Genomic DNA, 15399 nt, shown 5'->3' with positions numbered 1-15399 from the left:
GAAATTTAGTTTTTAAACTCCCCTTAGATGCTAATGGTGACAGTACTGCCGATAATTTTTTAAAATGTCATATAGGAGACGGTCCTTTTAATGATAAAATTCACATGCATTATGTTCTTGAGAGTGTTTGTCTTATAGTTTGTATTAAACCTGGGAAATAAAAGCTTAAAATTTCTAATGCAAAGGTTAAGTGTGAATTTGGGAAAATTATTTATAAAATTCTGTCTTGGTTATTGAGGTCTTCATACTAAACATTTAATCGAAGGCTGTATTAAATGCTTTGAACATAGTGATGCTTAGATTTGCCCGTGCATGCGCATTTGTGTTAAGTAGCTGTAGCATATTAATATTTTTTAGTCTTTTTTTATTGTGGTAAAAACAAAATTTGACATTTTGACCATTTTTAAATGTGTGATTCAGTGGCATTAGTTACATTCATAATGTTGGGCGGCCTTCACCACTATTTCCAAAACCTTTTCATTACCCCAGACAGAAACTCTGTACCCGTCTAGTAATAATGTCACATTCTCCCTCCTGCGAACCTCTCATAATCTCTAATCTATTTTCTATCTCTGTGAATGTGCATATTCTAAATATTTCAGAGAGGCGCTGGTGGCACATTGGTTAAGTGCTCAGCTGCTAACCCAAAGGTCGGAGGTTCAAACACACCAGCCATTTCACAGGAGAAAGATGTGGCATTCTGTTTCCATAAAGATTACAGCCTTGGAAGCCCTATAGGGGAGTTCTGCTCCGTCCTGTAGGGTCACTAGGAGTTGGAATCGACTCAGTGGCAACGGGCTTTTTTTTTTTTTGTATGTTTGTTTAAATATTTCATATAAGTGAAATCATTCGATATTTGTCCACACTTGGTTCTTAAAATAATGTTCCTTACGCTATCCTCCCCTTCGCCTCTGAAATTTCATGGTAACGTAACTGTGAACTTAATCAGCCAACCAAGAGGACCACAATAGGATATAAAGATGAATATTCAGGGAACTCAGTGGTCAGACTTGTAAGCTATTTTTACCTTTTTTATTGTCAGTTATGCAAATTCTGCTTCCTACTATGGTATCCATAAAACATAATCTTGGCAGGGTAACTCATACATTTTTAAGATGTTGTCCAAATGAAAGAAGTGGCTGTATAGGGAAGCCAACATTTGTGTGCAGTTTCTCTTAGAGAAATAAAATTCTTTGTCCTAGATCCGATGTCCAGTGTTCACAAGATGATTGCTGAGGAGGTTATAGGCGGCGTCTCTGTTAAAAAGCCTTGCTTTCTGTTAATTAGAGATGTGCGAGCAAGCCAGCGCTCCGTAGCCTTAATTGCAGAAATGATCCACACTGCTAGTCTGGTTCATGATGATGTTATTGATGATGCAAGCTCTCGAAGAGGAAAGCACACAGTTAATAAGATCTGGGGGGAGAAGAAGGTATGGCTTTGTTTTATTTTCTAATCTTTCTTACAAAAGCATGTGTTCTTTGGATTGCATTTATTTTTCGAATTTGTCTCATTTAAAGTAAAATATGCTTGCTCAAATGTGGTCTTCCAATTTTCAAAAAAGTATACTTTTCAGTATATATAGATATTTGATAGGTCACAGAAAGTACTACAGAAAAATAAACTTAGTATTTCTGGTTATTCACGGTTTCAGAGGATTCCTTTTGGTTATAAGGAAGAGGATTTTTCATAGGTATCCAAAAAGCATATTTCATGGGGAATCATACATTTTACTTCTGGGCTCACATTAACCCAGATTCAGGTTAATTCTTTAAATATTCATTGACTGACTACTATTTGCAAGAGTGTCAAGGCAAGGAAATAAATTTAAAAAAAATTTTAAATCCGAAAGAGATACAGCTCTATCATGAAAATTTTTCCTTTTTAAGTAGTGGTCCTATAGTTGGTTTTGATGCATATGTATATATTTTTAAGCATCTTTTCACATTATTTTATTAGTATTTCTTGAAGAGGGGTATTTGAAATCAAGACTTTCGTTTGAGGATGTTTAAATCATGGTTTCCAGAATGGGAGTCAAGTTGAAGAAATAGAGTTGAAGGTGTGAGGCTGTTTTGGAGCTGGCCTCCCACTCCACACGCCCTCCGTTAGCGGTCCTGCCCCGTTGAAGGACTCAGTGAACAAGGTGGCCCTCTGCCCGCCTTCCCCTTCCTCACATAGAGTACCTGACTCACTTCTGGTTTTTAATTCCCCCCACCAATCTCTCAGTGTATGTTATCTTCACTTGCTGATTTTGCTTTAATGCAAATGACTTTGTTGTGTAATTGGGTCCTACAATTTCATTTGTAAGCCTTTTATTTCAAAATTTAGATGAAAAGCCTTTATGTCTTAGCATATCACCTGCTTCTTTCTGCTGTCAGACTGCCTGCCAGTCTCCTCCCCATGCCTGCCAAAATTAACTGTTTAAAAAAAAAAATCCATTGTAGTCGATTCCGACTCATAGCAACCCTATAGGACAGAGTAGAACTGCCCCATAGAGTTTCCAAGGCTGTAACCCTGTATGCTAGTGGTTAAGTGCTATGGCTGCTAACCAAAGGGTTGGCAGTTCAAATCCACCAGGCACTTCTTGGAAACTCTATGGGGCAGCTCTACTCTGTCCTGTAGGGTCGCTATGAGTCAGAATCGACTCGACGGCAATGGGTTTGGCCTTTTTTTTTTTTTAAGTCTTTTCGGAAGCAGACTACCACATCTTTCTCCCATGGAGCGGCTGGTGGTTTCCAATCGCCAGCCTTTTGGTTAGCAGCTGAGTGCTTAACCACTGTATCTACTGTTACATAAAATCTATTCACAAAATCCCTTCTCACATCCTTTGTTACCACTGGCCTGAGTTTCCCAGCCCTTCCTTTTTTTTAATGCTTCATCCCTAACCATCCACAGTCTTGTGGCTCAGTGTCATACTCCTGGTAGCTTTTGGCCTTTAGGATATCCAGGGCCAGGAGAGCAAAGTGGCAAAAGCCTAATGATCCCAAGCCCTGAACTGGTAATGATGTAAGGAGTGGATGGATGGATATATGTGTTTATACACATAGGTGTGAAATGATTTTACAAATGCATGCTTATATGGAGATATACATAGGGATATATAATGAGATTATAAAATGAAGATTTAATGGTAAACATAAAAAAAAATTTTTTTATACTGAATGAACACTAATTTTAGGTACTAGAGAACTGTCACAATAAAAACTTAAAATGTGATTATGTTGAAAAGTTTATGAATTAAAAGTTCTATGAACTCTAGCATTCATGACTAATTATTATAGTATGACACTTATGCCTATTTTTATGCAAATTAATATATATATAGTGTGTTTGAATACAGCATGTAATTCTATTATCTGTAATTTATAATTAGTTGCTAATATGTTGTAGACATCTGTTCACAATCCGGAGTAGATTAGAAAAATATCTACTGCTCAGCGAAGTTGACAAAAAGGATTTTGTCTAGGAGTGAGGGACAGTGTAATATAGTACAAAGAACACTGAACTTGGAGCCAAGATTGCTTGGTTTAGTTTTCATTGAAAAAAACATGCCATGTGCTAGGGCGTGCCAAGTGCTACCTGAAATCACTCCCAGCCTGTGCACTCAGGTGTCGAGTAAACAGGGAAACAAACAAGGAAATCACTGACTGGGACAGAAAGTGCAGTACACACAGCAGTGTGCAGGGTGTTGTGCTGCACAGAACAGAGGCACCTGGTCGGACTGGGGGATGAGATGAGGATTCCTAGAGACACCATCTGAGCTAATTATGCAAATGACTCTGCTAAATGAAGAAGGGGAAGGACTTTCTGGGCAGAAGAGACCCAGCAACAGCCCAGCAACAGGGTTTGGGGGAAGAGGGAATTGTTCAGCATTACTAAAATGAAGGCAGCTGCCTGCATTTTGATAGAGGCTGGGGGTTGGAGGTAGATGATAAGCTTTTTTGCCCCTCTGGGCATTTGTTTCTTCACCTTCGAACTGGGGAGACAGACTAATCTCTGAGATCCCATCCAGCTCCGAAGATGTCCCTAATTTGTAACTGATTATTACATAATCCTGCTGAGGAAGAGGGAGAGGAAGAAAAACTTAAATCTGAAATGGCCTCTCTTTCCCATTCTTTATTTATCTTCTGATAAGCCAACTTCATTGTTGGCTCCATTACTCTGATACTTTGTGAACTTTTTTTCCCCCCTTCTTTTTTTTTTTTTTTTTTTCTTTTCTAGGCTGTTCTTGCTGGAGATTTAATTCTTTCTGCAGCATCTATAGCTTTGGCACGAATTGGAAATACAACAGTTATATCTATTTTAACCCAAGTTATTGAAGATTTGGTGCGTGGTAAGTTGATTCTGACTTTTCTTTTATATTTCATCTTGGTGTTTAGTCAGAAACCCTGGTGGCATAATGGTTAAGTGCTACAGCTCCTAACCAAAGGGTCAGCAGTTTGAGTCCGCCAGGCGCTCCTTGGGGCAGTTCTACTCTGTCCTACAGGGTTGGTATGAGTCGGAACTGACTCGACAGCACTGGGTTTGGTTTGGTTTGGTTTGGCTTGGTGTTTAGTCAAGGCAATAAAACCTTTTTTATGACCCCTTCTTTATTTATAGGTGAATTTCTTCAGCTAGGGTCAAAAGAAAATGAGAATGAAAGATTTGCCCACTACCTTGAAAAGACCTTCAAGAAGACTGCAAGTCTGATAGCCAACAGTTGTAAAGCAGTATGTACGTTCTGTCTTTTCAAGTTAACAAATGCCTCATAGCTCTTTCTTGGGAGCTAATTTTCCTAGGAAAAAAATTTCACTGGAGAACCTTAGAATAGTATCCAAAATCCCAAGAGGTCAGTGAGGAAACAATTAACATCCCCAAACAACAGACAACTTCTGCTATGATTTTCCTTTTTTCCTATCTTCTTTTGGTACGCAGACATTAACTTTTAAACTTTTCCTCTAAGAATTGAATCAAAATAAGCTTGATAATATATTCCCCAATCTAACTTCTAAACTGTGTAACATTTTGAACAATTCATTATAAGTAACTTGAATGCTGTCAAATACACGCTATTTTCTGAGTTTTTATCTTTTAAAACGTGATTACGTTTTGTGCCCTTAGTATGACAGGTTTCTCAGTCAAAATCTGGAGTGAGACCTGCGCACCTCCACACACCTAAAATCGTGGCCCCAAACGAGAACAGAGTGAAGGAGTAATCTCTGGCAAATCCTTGGCGTGTCGGCTGGGCAGGAATCAGTCATCAAGCACGTGTAGTAGGCTGGGGAAACTGGACTGAAGAGAGACACACAAGGGTCCAAAGAAAAGAGTGTGGCAGAGGCCGGGGCTGTAGGTTACTGCATAGTGTGTTCTAGGAATTGAGAGGATTCTTAATACCAAAACCCAGTGCCTCATCTGAATTGATTCTGCTTTCTTCCTAGTAAAACACAGGCTGAGAAACAGAGTTAAAAAGATCTTATTTCATGCAATGTAAGAAACCATCATTTGCAAGATATACCGTTTTATGTACAAATTTAAAAAAGGTAGGAAAACTTTTTAAAAAATTGGAATGACATCAAGGGAATTTCAGCAGTTATAAAGGAGAAGTGACAGTCATTGCCATACTAGGAAATGAGGAAGTCCTTAGTTGAAACAGAACACCATAAATAAGTTGTTTTTGTTTCACAGTAAATAAAATCTTTTTGTGTTTCTAATTTACCCAGGAAGGAGCCCTGCTGGTGCAGTGGTTAAAGCACTCAGCTGCTAACCAAAAGATCGACAGTTCAAATCCACCAGCTGCTCCATGGAAGAAAGATGTGGCAGTCTGCTTCCGTAAAGATTACAGCCTTGGAACCTCTATGGGACAGTTCTACTCTGTCCTGTAGGGTCGCTATGAGTCAGAATTGACTCAATGGCAACGGGTTAGTTTTTTTTTTTTTGGTTTAAATTATCCAGGAGAAAATATCTATTAGATTGTACTTCAGTTGTATATACTCTGAGTGGTAGATTCTCCCAAGACTTTTATATGAAATATAAACAAGCCATTTTTCTTCAGGGTTTAAACCGCGTGCAAACCATGATTTTGTTTTCCCTTGCTCTCTCCCTGGCCCCTCCTTTACTCTCCACATACTTGTCTTTTAAAAAATCTGTACTATTATCTTTAATCTGTAGGTTAAATGTGTGGTATTCAGTGTTAGCCCTTGGATGAGAGACAATTCTGTCTGTAGAATTGTTCATCTGACTGTCTCTCGGTAACAAACATAACAGAGGCAAAACTTAGGTTTGCTTTTCAGTTCCTTGTAATGCAACAAAAAAGGAAGACCTATAAGGTAAATTGTTGTCATGACACAGTCTTTAGAGAATTACAGTTAAACAGAGCCTTTTCTCACACCTCTCAGATGAAATAGCCCCTTCCCTGTAGTGTGTCTGTTTTGAAAAGTATCAAAAAATATATAATTGGGGGCCAGAAAGACTCAGTTGAAACCCTAAGGAATGTGAATTATGTAGAACATGCTGGCCACAGTTGAGGTCAATTTTATCGTCTTATTGAAAGGACTAATTTTTTATTTCCAAGAAGTTACAAGTGGGATTTTCTTAAAAGAGACAAATAAAAATATGATAGACACTGGAATGCTAAATAAAATAATGACCTATTTAAAATGGGTACCATAAAGCCTGTTACATTAATTACACGCTGATAATCATACCATTGTCAGAAACTCCACAAAAATCAAGATACCTACCCTCACAAGGCAGACTAGTGTGTTAAGTGAAGCTTACTAACTTCAGACTGCAGTTCAGAAGCACTAACGAGTAGTGGAGTTGTTGGAATTGGAAACGCCAAGAGTTGCTGTCCACACGGGGTGGACATCGCACAGGGCCACGGGTACAGGAGAGCAGCACCATACTGGAACACAGGAGGGACTGATGCACTCAGTGTTAGAAGTATACTGTTCCCCTGGAAGGGTCTGTAGTAGACCGAAGTCATCAAGGAAAGGCTTAATTGTGGTCAGAATCCTTGAGAAGCCAGAGAAATATTCTTTTGTGAAGAGCACTTCATTCTTCCAAGAAGAGCAAGTAAACAAAGGGCACTGTCTTAGTCACCTAGTGCTGCTATAACAGAAATACGACAAGCAGATGGCTTTAACAAAGAGAAATTTACTTTCTCATAGTAAAGTAGGCTAAAAGTCCAAATTCAGGGCGTCAGCTCCAGGGGAAGGCTTTCTCTCTCTGTCAGCCTTCCCCTAGACTAGGAGCTTCTGTGCACAGGGACCTCAGGTCCAAAGGACACGCTCTGCACCTGGCACTGCTTTCTTGGTGGTATGAGGTCCTCAACTCTCTGCTTGCTTCCCTTTCCTTTTATCTCTTGTGAGGTAAAAGGTGGTGCAGGCCACACCCCAGGGAAACTCCATTTACATGTGACTCTAGTAAAGGGTGTTACAATCCCACCCTAATCCTCTTTAACATAAAATTACAATCACAAAAGGGAAGACAACTAGCCAAATTGATACACATATTTTTAGGGGACATGATTCAATCCATGACAGGCACGTATATTAACATGGCTCTGCCCTTATTAAAAATGAAGTGTTTTATGCCATCCACTAGGAGGCATGCTGGCATTGTCTCAGAGCTACGTGCTTTCATGTGGGTGATTTATTCCTAAACTCCAGAGCGGTTAGAATAATAAAGTTATAGCATGAGCTCTCAGAATAAGTTTCTATATTTATAAGTCCCTATGGGTGGAAATATTCCAGAGATGTTATATTTTCAAATTTGCTATTTTTATGTACTCTTGGTATTTAAAATGCAAAGACATGTGGGCTGCAGAAGAACACATCACAAAGCAAATTAGAGACACCAAAAAGGGGAGTGATAAAATTTAATTTAAACATCAGAATTATTATAGAAGAACTAATGGGATTCTAAGATGTTACAGGAATTTGAAGGAAATTTAGTAGCCTGTTTTTCATTCTACTGTTGTTTCTGGTGACAGCATAAATTGTTAATCTTAGTTCTTATTAAAAGATGCCATTTCTAAAGCCTCCCCCCTTTTTTTAACCACCCATTTTATTTTTTCTTTTATCGTAGTAAATATATAGGGGACAAAACATTTGCCATTTCAGCCATCTTCACATTGCAGTTCAGTGACATTAAATGTGTGCCTCATGTTCAGCAATCACCATTCCTGAATTTTTCCATCACGCTTAATAGAAGCTCAGTGTCCACTAAGCGTAGTACACGTTGTGTTTTCAGTAGAGATAACGTTAAAATCTAAAGTATTGCCTAGGGGGATTATTTTGTGACTGTGGTTGATATTAAAATATAATTAATTTTATCAAAAGATTGACTACTTATACACATAATAAAAAAATAATAGTCATGCAAAATTCATGCTGTAGCTTACCAATGAAAGCTGTGACTCGATCCCCAGAAAATGTGATGGGAATAGGGCCCAAGTGGTCAAGTAGCCTGTCCAATGTTATTCCTCCAGACAGTGGCTGAACTAGGACTTGAACCCAAAACTGGGTATGGTCATCCAGCGGTCAGTTGCTTTTCCCTTGATTTTTTTTCTGTATTTCTGGTCTCTCGAGGGCTGAATGTGGTCTGCGTTGTCTTCCTGTTACATTATTCTCAAAGCTACATAGTCCCACAACTTTTCTTACCACAACAATAGCACAGAATTTTGTTTTGTGGGTAAATATTAGCAGAGCATTCTTATTTGTTGTTGTTACAATAGTTTAATCTGCAGACCTTAATCATATTTTGGTCTGTTAGAACAAAAGAAAAAAATTTTTCTGGTCCAGGATCCAATCCAGGATCTCATGTTGCATTTAGTTGTCATGAATTGTTAAGTCTCCTTTAATCTGCAATAGTTTCTCAGTCTGTCTTATATTACCTTGATATTTTGAAGAGTACAGGCCAGTTCTGCTGTTGAGTCTCTCGAGCTGGGTTTGTGTGATGTTTCTCAAGATTAGATTCGGGTTGTGAATTTTTGGCCAGAACAGAAGTGATGCTGTCTTCTTAGTGCAGCACATTAGGACGCATGATGTCTGTTGATCCCGCTACCGGTAACGTTCACTTTGAGCACCTGACGGTGGTGTCTGCCAGGTTTCTCCACTTTAAAGTTTACTGTTTTTCCTTTTGAAATAAGTATTTGGGGGTGAGGTATTTTGAGATTATGTAAATATCCGGTGTCTCATTAAATTCTCATCATTTATCATTTGTTCTTTCCTCAGCCAGTTATTACTATGGTGGTAGCAAAATGACAGTGTTTTCTAATTCTCTCATTCCTTCTGCGTCTTCTTCTACAACAGAGTTGGTACACTATTGTAAAAACGTTCTCATCTGTACAGACTTTTGGATTCTCATTCAGTGAGTTATAATCCTTTGTTACCATTTATTTTAATGTTTGGCTGTCCTACATTTGGCCGTTCGAGTGGGCCCTTTAACCTGGCCTCTGCATCCTTTTGACATATCCCTGTCATTCCATCAGTACTTCCTTAATTTCTAGCGTGAGATGTTCCAGGCTCCTTTTGTCCTTCCCAGTCCTAGAATCCACTATTTCTCCAATGAGCCCTGGTTCCTTTTAGTGGAGAGTGGTATTTAAAAACCAAGATCTGCACACTGCTTGTCATCACTTCTAGACCTCCTTAAAGGACAGAGCTATATGTTTATAATTTCTCTACATGTATGTATTTCTTTCTGTATACATCTTTATTAAAAACCATGAGGTATCATCTGATAGCTCCAAATCCAATCTAATCCCGTAGGATTCATGTTTTATTCTAGCATTCTGTCTTTCTGTATTTGTAACTCCCTTCCCCAACAGTGAGAAACCTGACTCCCATTCTTCACAATATATTTATTTGCTCAAATCCAGAATACACATTTTAAAAAAAGCCCCATTGCCATCGAGTCAGTTCTAACTTATAGCAAGCCTATAGGACGACAGAACTGCCCCATCAGGTTTCCAAGGCTGTAATCTTTACAGAAGCAGACTGCCACATCTTTTTCCTGTGGAGCTGCTGGTGGGTTCGAACCACTAACCTTTTGATTAGCAGCCAAGCGCTTAAACACCGCACCACCAGAACTTTTAGAATACACATAGGAGTATTCAACATTGCAAACTCATTTCTGTGAAAAACAAACTTTTATATTTATAAATACTTGTTTAGAGTTGCTTTTGTCTTTAGCCTGAATATAGTCAAGATACTGTGTTCAAAAGTTACCTTTCTACCTCTTTTAGTGTGGTTATGTTATTATTTGAAATAGGAGGTTCATTTTTTTTTTTATTAACTTTTATTGAGCTTCAAGTGAACGTTTACAAATCAAGTCAGTTTGTCACATATAAATTAACATACATCTTACTCCTTACTCCCACTTGCTCTCCCCCTAATGAGTCAGCCCTTCCAGTCTCTCCTTTCATGAAAACTTTGGCAGCCTCCAACTCTCTCTATCCTCCCATCCCCACTCCAGACAGGAGATGCCAACACAGTCTCAAGTGTCCACCTGATATAATTAGCCCTCTCTTCATCAGCATCTCTCTCCTACCCACTGTCCAGTCCCTTTCATGTCTGATGAATTGTCTTCGGGGATGGTTCCCGTCCTGTGCCAACAGAAGGTTTGGGGACCATGACCGCCGGGATTCCTCTAGTCACATCCAGACCATTAAGTATGGTCTTTTTATGAGAGTTTGGGGTCTGCATCCCACTGATCTCCTGCTCCCTCAGGGGTTCTCTGTTGTGCTCCCTGTCAGGGCAGTCATCGATTGTGGCCGGGCACCAACTAGTTCTTCCGCTCTCAGGATAATGTAGGTCTCTGGTTCATGTGGCCCTCTCTGTCTCTTGAGCTCTTAGTTGTCGTGTGACCTTGGTGTTCTTCATTCTCCTTTGCTCCCGGTGGGCTGAGACCAATTGATGCATCTTAGATGGCTGCTTGTTAGCTTTTAAGACCCCAGATGCCACATTTCAAAGTGGGATGCAGAATGTTTTCATAATAGAATTATTTTGCCAATTGACTTAGAAGTCCCCTTAAACCATGGTTCCCAAACCCCCGCCCTTGCTCCGCTGACCTTTGAAGTATTCAGTTTATCCCGGAAACTTCTTTGCTTTTGGTCCAGTCCAGTTGAGCTGACCTTCCATGTATTGAGTGTTGTCCTTCCCTTCACCTAAAGCAGTTCTTTTCAGCTAATTAATCAGTAAAAAACCCTCTCTCTCCCTCCCTCCCTCCCCCCCCCCTCGTAACCACAAAAGTATGTGTTCTTCTCAGTTTATACTATTTCTCAAGATCTTATAATAGTGGTCTTATACAATATTTGTCCTTTTGCCTCTGACTAATTTCACTCAGCATAATGCCTTCCAGGTTCCTCCATGTTATGAAATGTTTCACAGATTCGTCACTGTTCTTTATCGATGCGTAGTATTCCATTGTGTGAATATACCACAATTTATTTACCCATTCATCCATAGATGGACACCTTGGTTGCTTCCAGCTTTTTGCTATTGTAAACAGAGCTGCAATAAACATGGGTGTGCATATATCTGTTTCTGTGAAGGCTCTTGTGTCTCTAGGGTATATTCTGAGGAGTGGGATTTCTGGGTTGTATGGTAGTTCTAGTTCTAACTGTTTAAGGTAACGCCAGATAGATTTCCAAAGTGGTTGTACCATTTTACATTCCCACCAGCAGTGTATAAGAGTTCCAATCTCTCCGCAGCCTCTCCAACATTTATTATTTTGTATTTTTTGGATTAATGCCAGCCTTGTTGGAGTGAGATGGAATCTCATCGTAGTTTTAATCTGCATTTCTCTAATGGCTAATGATCGAGAGGATTTTCTCATGTATCTGTTAGCTGCCTGAATATCTTCTTTAGTGAAGTGCGTGTTCATATCCTTTGCCCACTTCTTGATTGGGTTGTTTGTCTTTTTGTGGTTGACTTTTGACAGAATCATATAGATTTTAGAGATCAGGCGCTGGTCGGAGATGTCATAGCTGAAAATTCTTTCCCAGTCTGTAGGTGGTCTTTTTACTCTTTTGGTGAAGTCTTTAGATGAGCATAGGTATTTGATTTTTAGGAGCTCCCAGTTATCTGGTTTCTCTTCGTCATTTTTGGTAATGTTTTGTATTCTGTTTATGCCTTGTATTAGGGCTCCTAAGGTTGTCCCAATTTTTTCTTCCATGATCTTTATCGTTTTAGTCTTTATGTTTAGGTCTTTGATCCACTTGGAGTTAGTTTTTGTGCATGGTGTGAGGTATGGGTCCTGCTTCATTTTTTTGCAAATGGATATCCAGTTATGCCAGCACCATTTGTTAAAAAGACTATCTTTTCCCCAATTATTGACGCTGGGCCTTTGTCAAATATCAGCTGCTCATATGTGGATGGATTTATATCTGGGTTCTCAATTCTGTTCCATTCGTCTATGTCCCTGTTGTTGTACCAGTACCAGGCTGTTTTGACTACTGTGGCTGTATAATAGCTTCTGAAATCAGGTAGAGTGAGGCCTCCCACTTTCTTCTTCTTTTTCAGTAATGCTTTGCTTATCCGAGGCTTCTTTCCCTTCCATATGAAATTGGTGATTTGTTTCTCTATCACCTTAAAAAATGACATTGGAATTTGGATCGGAAGTGCATTGTATGTATAGATGGCTTTTGGTAGAAAAGACATTTTTACTATGTTAAGTCTTCCTATCCATGAGCAAGGTATGTTTTTCCACTTACTATGTCCTCGTTAATTTCTTGTAGTAGAGCTTTGTAGTTTTCTTTGTACAGGTCTTTTACATCCTTGGTAAGATTTATTCCTAAGTATTTTATCTTCTTGGGGGCTACTGTGAATGGTATTGATTTGGTTATTTCCTCTTCGATGTTCTTTTTGTTGACGTAGAGGAATCCAAGTGATTTTTGTACGTTTATTTTATAACCTGAGACTCTGCCAAACTCTTCTATTAGTTTCAGTAGTTTTCTGGAGGATTCCTTAGGGTTTTCTGTGTATAAGATCATGTCATCTGCAAATAGAGATAATTTTACTTCCTCCTTGCCAATCCGGATGCCTTTTATTTCTTTGTCTAGCCTAATTGCCCTGGCTAGGACTTCTAGCACGATGTTGAATAAGAGCGGTGATAAAGGGCATCCTTGTCTGGTTCCCGTTCTCAAAGGAAATGCTTTCAGGTTCTCTCCATTTAGAATAATGTTGGCTGTTGGCTTTGCATAGATGCCCTTTATTATGTTGAGGAATTTTCCTTCAATTCCTATTTTGGTGAGAGTTTTTATCATAAATGGGTGTTGGACTTTGTCAAATGCCTTTTCTGCATCAATTGATAAGGTCATGTGGTTTTTGTCTTTTGTTTTATTTATGTGGTGGATTACATTAATGGTTTTTCTGATATTAAACCAGCCTTGCATACCTGATATAAATCCCACTTGATCGTGGTGAATTATTTTTTTGATATGTTGTTGAATTCTATTGGCTAGAATTTTGTTGAGGATTTTTGCATCTATGTCCATGAGGGATATAGGTCTGTAATTTTCTTTTTTTGTGATGTCTTTTTTTTTTTACTTGGTTTTGGTATCAGGGAGATGGTGGCTTCATAGAATGAGTTGGGTAGTATTCCGTCCTTTTCTATGCTTTGAAATACCTTTAGTAGTAGTGGGGTTAACTCTTTTCTGAAAGTTTGGTAGAACTCTGCAGTGAAGCCATCCGGGCCAGGGCTTTTTTTTGTTGGGAGTTTTTTGATTACCGTTTCAATCTCTTTTTTTGTTATGGGTCTATTTAGTTGTTCTACTTCTGAATGTGTTAGTTTAGGTAGGTAGTGTTTTTCCAGGAATTCATCCATTTCTTCTAGGTTTTCAAATTTGTTAGAGTACAATTTTTCGTAATAATCTGATATGATTCTTTTCATTTCAGTTGGTTCTGTTGTGATGTGGTCCTTCTCGTTTCTTATTCGGGTTATTTGTTTCCTTTCCTGTATTTCTTTAGTCAGTCTAGCCAATGGTTTATCAATTTTGTTAATTTTTTCAAAGAACCAGCTTTTGGCTTTGTTAATTCTTTCAATTGTTTTTCTGTTCTCTAATTCATTTAGTTCAGTTCTAATTTTTATTATTTGTTTTCTTCTGGTGCCTGATGGATTCTTTTGTTGCTCACTTTCTATTTGTTCAAGTTGTAAGGACAGTTCTCCGATTTTGGCTCTTTCTTCTTTTTGTATGTGTGCATTTATCGATATAAATTGGCCTCTGAGCACTGCTTTTGCTGTGTCCCAGAGGTTTTGATAGGAAGTATTTTCATTCTTGTTGCATTCTATGAATTTCCTTATTCCCTCTTTGATGTTTTCTATCACCCAGTCTTTTTTCAGGAGGGTATTGTTCAGTTTCCAAGTATTTGATTTCTTTTCCCTAGTTTTTCTGTTATTGATTTCTAGTTTTATTGCCTTGTGGTCTGAGAAGATGCTTTGTAACATTTCGATGTTTTGGATTCTGCAAAGGTTTGTTTTATGACCTAGTATGTGGTCTATTCTAGAGAATGTTCCATGTGCGCTAGAAAAAAAAGTATACTTTGCAGCAGTTGGGTGGAGAGTTCTGTATAAGTCAGTGAGGTCAAGTTGGTTGATTGTTGTAATTAGGTCTTCCGTGTCTCTATTGAGCTTCTTACTGGATGTCCTGTCCTTCTCCGAAAGTGGTGTGTTGAAGTCTCCTATTATAATTGTGGAGGTGTCTATCTCACTTTTCAGTTGTTAAAATTTGATTTATGATGAAATACGAGGTTCATTTTTATTCTCTCTCAGGGGTTCCCTTGCATTCTTAACTGATTTTTTTTACTTGGTCTCAGAGTTTTGTGAGGAATTTTCCCCCCACCTTCTTTCTTAAAACAAAAAGTAGTATACCATACTACTTTTTTTTTTTCCTTTGTACCTTGTTTTCTTAACAATATGTTACAGAAATCACTCCATTTTGGCTTATAGACTCTTCCTTACTTTTTAAACAGTTGCATTATATTCCACTATGTGAACAGGCCATGAGTTTATTCAGCATTTAGGCATGGACATTTAGGTTTCCGATATTTTACAATTACAAACAGTGCTACAGTGACTAACCTTGTGCAAATGTATTTTTATATTTGTCGGGGTATACCCTCAGGGTAAACGTGAAAGGTGGTTTTCTTAGACATTACCGATTTTCCTTCCATGAGGATTGTGTCAACATGCTTTTCCACCAGCAGTTGATGAGGTTTCCCCACAGACTTCCTTTTCTGTCAGTTTGATAGTTGAGAATGGTATTGCAAGGAACTTTTACTTTGCATCTCTTTTCATGAAGATGAACATCTTTTCATACGTTTACGGCCATTTTTATATATTTTTTGTGAATTTTCTGTTCATGTCTTTGCCCATTTTTCTATTGGATGTTTGGTCTTTTCTCCTTCAGTTTTTAAGAGTTTC

At 38.5% G+C, this 15399-nt stretch overlaps 1 protein-coding gene across 6 annotated transcripts in view; it reads left to right on the top strand.

The window, feature by feature from the left end:
• PDSS1 (decaprenyl diphosphate synthase subunit 1) overlaps positions 1-15399 on the top strand; it is a 76197-nt gene that overhangs the window by 45302 nt on the left and 15496 nt on the right. For 5 of the 6 annotated variants that reach the window (XR_007517061.1, XM_049881806.1, XM_049881803.1 and 2 more), the window contains 3 exons: positions 1288-1429; positions 4219-4330; positions 4597-4706. Coding sequence is in view for 5 of the 6 variants with exons in the window: in XM_049881806.1 (XP_049737763.1) it covers positions 1288-1429; positions 4219-4330; positions 4597-4706 (364 nt within the window). In the remaining variant the exon portion in view is untranslated. Of the gene's footprint in view, positions 1-1287; positions 1430-4218; positions 4331-4596; positions 4711-15399 lie in introns of all 6 variants that reach the window. The other variant, XM_049881807.1, reaches the window with a different exon arrangement.

This window comes from Elephas maximus, chromosome 4 (genome assembly GCF_024166365.1).
Source record: "Elephas maximus indicus isolate mEleMax1 chromosome 4, mEleMax1 primary haplotype, whole genome shotgun sequence".
In the NCBI taxonomy this organism is placed as follows: Eukaryota; Metazoa; Chordata; class Mammalia; order Proboscidea; family Elephantidae; genus Elephas; species Elephas maximus.
This window is presented reverse-complemented; position numbering and strand designations above follow the sequence as displayed.